This window comes from Podarcis gaigeae (genome assembly GCF_964106915.1).
Source record: "Podarcis gaigeae genome assembly, chromosome: 12".
NCBI classification, from domain to species: domain Eukaryota; kingdom Metazoa; phylum Chordata; class Lepidosauria; order Squamata; family Lacertidae; genus Podarcis; species Podarcis gaigeae.
Window position 1 is genome coordinate 53,496,752 of NC_139688.1, and position 3,420 is coordinate 53,500,171.

The 3,420-nt window shown below is 40.1% G+C and overlaps 1 protein-coding gene across 1 annotated transcript; it reads right to left on the reverse strand.

The window, feature by feature from the left end:
- Positions 1 to 255: 255 nt before the first annotated feature.
- On the reverse strand, positions 256 to 3,093 carry NEUROD6 (neuronal differentiation 6). The gene is made up of 2 exons (XM_083706182.1): positions 2,836 to 3,093; positions 256 to 1,406 (listed from the first exon to the last, which is right to left on the reverse strand). The coding sequence occupies exon 2, from the start codon at positions 1,383 to 1,385 to the stop codon at positions 372 to 374; it is 1,014 nt and encodes a 337-aa protein (XP_083562308.1). The 5' UTR covers positions 1,386 to 1,406; positions 2,836 to 3,093; the 3' UTR covers positions 256 to 371.
- Between the last annotated feature and the right edge of the window lie 327 nt (positions 3,094 to 3,420).

The following is a 3,420-nucleotide window of genomic DNA, read 5'->3' on the forward strand; positions in this document are numbered from 1 at the left end:
TTTAGACACACTGCTCAGCAAAAATGGAACAAACAGGATAGGAAGGGGGAAATTAAACCTTAAGAAGTCCAGCTAAAACAGAATCTCACAGTGCTTACCAAGTTCCATCTGGAATTAAATACTGATAAGTAAAATCATTTATTTATCTATTCTTATTTTAATTATTATTGTTTACACAGAGATTTTTTTTTTAATGCCCTACAATAGTTGACACACTTTAGAACTTAGCAAACACGCTTTTTTTTTTTTTTAAAGTAGAGGTGCACCGATTAGACGGGGCAAAAGCGTCAGATTTATCATAATTAGAGAAGAGAGGTAAATGACCGCTTATTTATTTATTTATTTATTTGTTTGTTTCCACTTTTCCCTCATTAATTATGAAAGACTGCATTTAATTCATCTTGCATGGTGAGAGACTGGCTGCGTAGATGTAGGTCATAAGGGAAGTGGCTTTCTGCAGGCAACCTGAACACAGAATTCTGCCCAAGGGGACCCCTGGGTGGCACAGGACAATAATGCATGCCGTAATTGTAGTTTTTGTCATAGTCCAAAGCTGCTTCTTGCTTGAGGGAAAATATCCCATTATAGTTAATTGGGGAAGGACTTAAGGGACCTTCGAACTGGGGGCTGGAGCATTCGGGAGAAGTGCTCTCGTAGAAGGACTCGTAAGCACTGCAATAATTGTAGGGTTTCATGGTCTTGGAATTGTCGAGGGTCCCATGACCTGGGGGTGTGCTCAGCTCTGGGCTGTGGTAGGGGGGATAGAAAGTGGAGTAGGGAGATCGGCCGTGGTGGGCCACCTCCCCGCTCTGACCCATCAAGAAACTTCTGGCGTTGAGTTGTAGGCATCCTGCGACCAAGTTTGTGGTGGGCTGAGAGAGACCTTTGCACAAGTTCTGGACAAACGTCAGCAGGTCAGGCCTCTTGCCAATCCGTAAGATTTCGGAGAGAGCCCAGATGTAATTTTTAGCCAGCCTCAAAGTTTCTATTTTAGACAGTTTTTGCGTCTTGGAGTAACAAGGGACCACTTTCCTTAGGCTGTCCAGCGCATCGTTGAGGCCGTGCATTCGGTTCCTTTCTCTGGCGTTGGCTTCTTGTCGCCTGAATTTGACCCTCTCGATTCTCATCTTGGTGGTCTTTTTTTTCCGAAGGCCCCTCCTCCTGGGCAAACCATTTTCGTCTTCCTCCTCTCGGTCATCTTCCACCTCCTCTTTCTCTGTATCTTCCGCTGTCGACCGTTTGATGCTTTTCCCCTGGTGCGTAATCTGTTTTGCAAAGCTTTCGGGTTTCTTGATTTGCTTTGGGTCTTCACTTTCTCTGGAAAACTTTCTGCACATCTGGGACTCTGGCACTACAACAGACTCATCAAATGGTAGCGTTAACATGGCGTTATAATCTTATGTGACCTGAAAGAATGCCAGCACAAGGATTTAAGTGTATCCATTTGTGAAGGTTACATTTATTATACATACTTTCAGTTACGTTTTTACATAATTACCAGTACTGAGAATAATGACTTGTGCATATTTCGGTAGGTGCATACACACCCACAAACATCGAAGAAATACAGCCAATTCTTCAAAATTGTTATCATTTGCTATATTTATGCATTGAATTGGTCCAAAGGTCTACGTCAAAAATGCAATATAACTATCAGAAGAAAAACATTGGCAATTAAGGAAAGTTAAATTTAAAATCAATTCTTTTCCCTTTTAATTTTTTTTTAAAAACTCAAATTTACAGAACATCTAAAAATGTGGAATTGATAAAAAATAATTATAAAATGCATACATTTCAACTATCCAAGAACTCTAGAGTTTCAAATGAGTCAAGGTAATAGACTTAAAAAATAAAAATCTGTTCGGTAATAGTAAAAATGCCTTTAACTTTTTAATTCTAATTATTTGTTTGCACACATTCTTCCACAAATCATCACAGTCAAGTCTGAACTGATTGAAAAGAATTAAAATGGAAAAGAAGGCAAATGAATCATTCAGTGACTCAATTAATACGAAGAGAGGCTTTTTCTAATGGTCGGTATGAAAATGTGTGATACATGGATTATTTCTTTCCTATTAAAGCAGGATAGTGTAAATACCAAACATTTGCAGAAGGCATTTGGCAATAAATTGCACGCTTTCCTTTTATTCTATAGAAGGTGGGGGGGGGGAATCTGAAACAAAATTTCCTAATTTTAAAATTAACTGGTTTTTTTCATTAAAAAACAAAACAAAAACCAGAAGCGAAGCTAAACCCCATCACATTCTATTGTAGCATCTGTGTTCTTCAAGGAACAGACGTTTCCCTCCAGCTAATATCTGACAGGAATGGACTGAGGATTCTGACTGCAATTGTGCACGTGTGTTCAGAATTCAGAATGAAAAGCGGGGAAGGGGGGGGGGGTGTTGAGAGAGAAACAATTTGCTTCTCCTCGTATTGTTCCTGCCCCTGTACTCACTTTTCAAGCAGCATATATCAGGATTTTCAAACTGGCCAACAAATAACGCAAATGAAAATTCGCAAAACAAGGAGGTGAGGGACTTTTAAACAGGCACATTTTTTAAAAAACAAACAAACAAACCCAAACAAAACAAAACAAAACAAAACAAAGCCCCTTATCAAAAGATGTAACTCTCTGAGTATTGTCCATAGCCCGCTTACGGTATTACATAATCGGTGAAAGTATGCAACAACATTTAAGAAAGACTGAAACAGATGATGAAGAAGGAAGCACAGCATTCATAAAACACACGGCTTTGTAACCTGTACCTTTCACATACTTGCATGCACACTCAGTTAAATATTATATCGGTATTATAAATGAATTTGCATTACCTTGGCCTTAAAAAAAGTCTTTCAATAGCCAGTTTTCATTTTTGCCTTCCAAATCTTTTTCAATCTGTCTGTCGCATCGTCTCCTGGAGTCTAGATCTGTGTATATCTGCACTATCTCATTGATCTCTAAAAAGTGACATTGATGCCAACTGCCAGAGCTGGTACCCATGCCATCTGCTGGTGACGTCACAGGGCAGAGAAAACCATGTGATCTTTTCTCCTGGGACCTTCATTCTGCACCGATCATCTGGCATCCCTGTTAGTGGGTACCAGCATTCATGTATCAACACAGAAGGTTAGGCTGATAGGGGAGGGGGAGAGAGAGAGATAGATAGAGAATCCACACCAGCGTTTCAGATGCAGTAGGTGCAGTTCTGTGAGTTTTGTCGAACAGGCAGAAATGTCAACATTTCACTTTTATCCCTATCCACAGGTATATCTGCTTTCCGCTTGATAATAAGCTGACGTTTATTGAAGAAAGGGTTTTTATCGTATTGATCAGAATGCCATGAGCACACTTGGGGGCTTTGAAGAGAGGAGCCGCTCTCCACGAAAAAGTGGGAATCGGGAGAAGGGTCTGGCCAC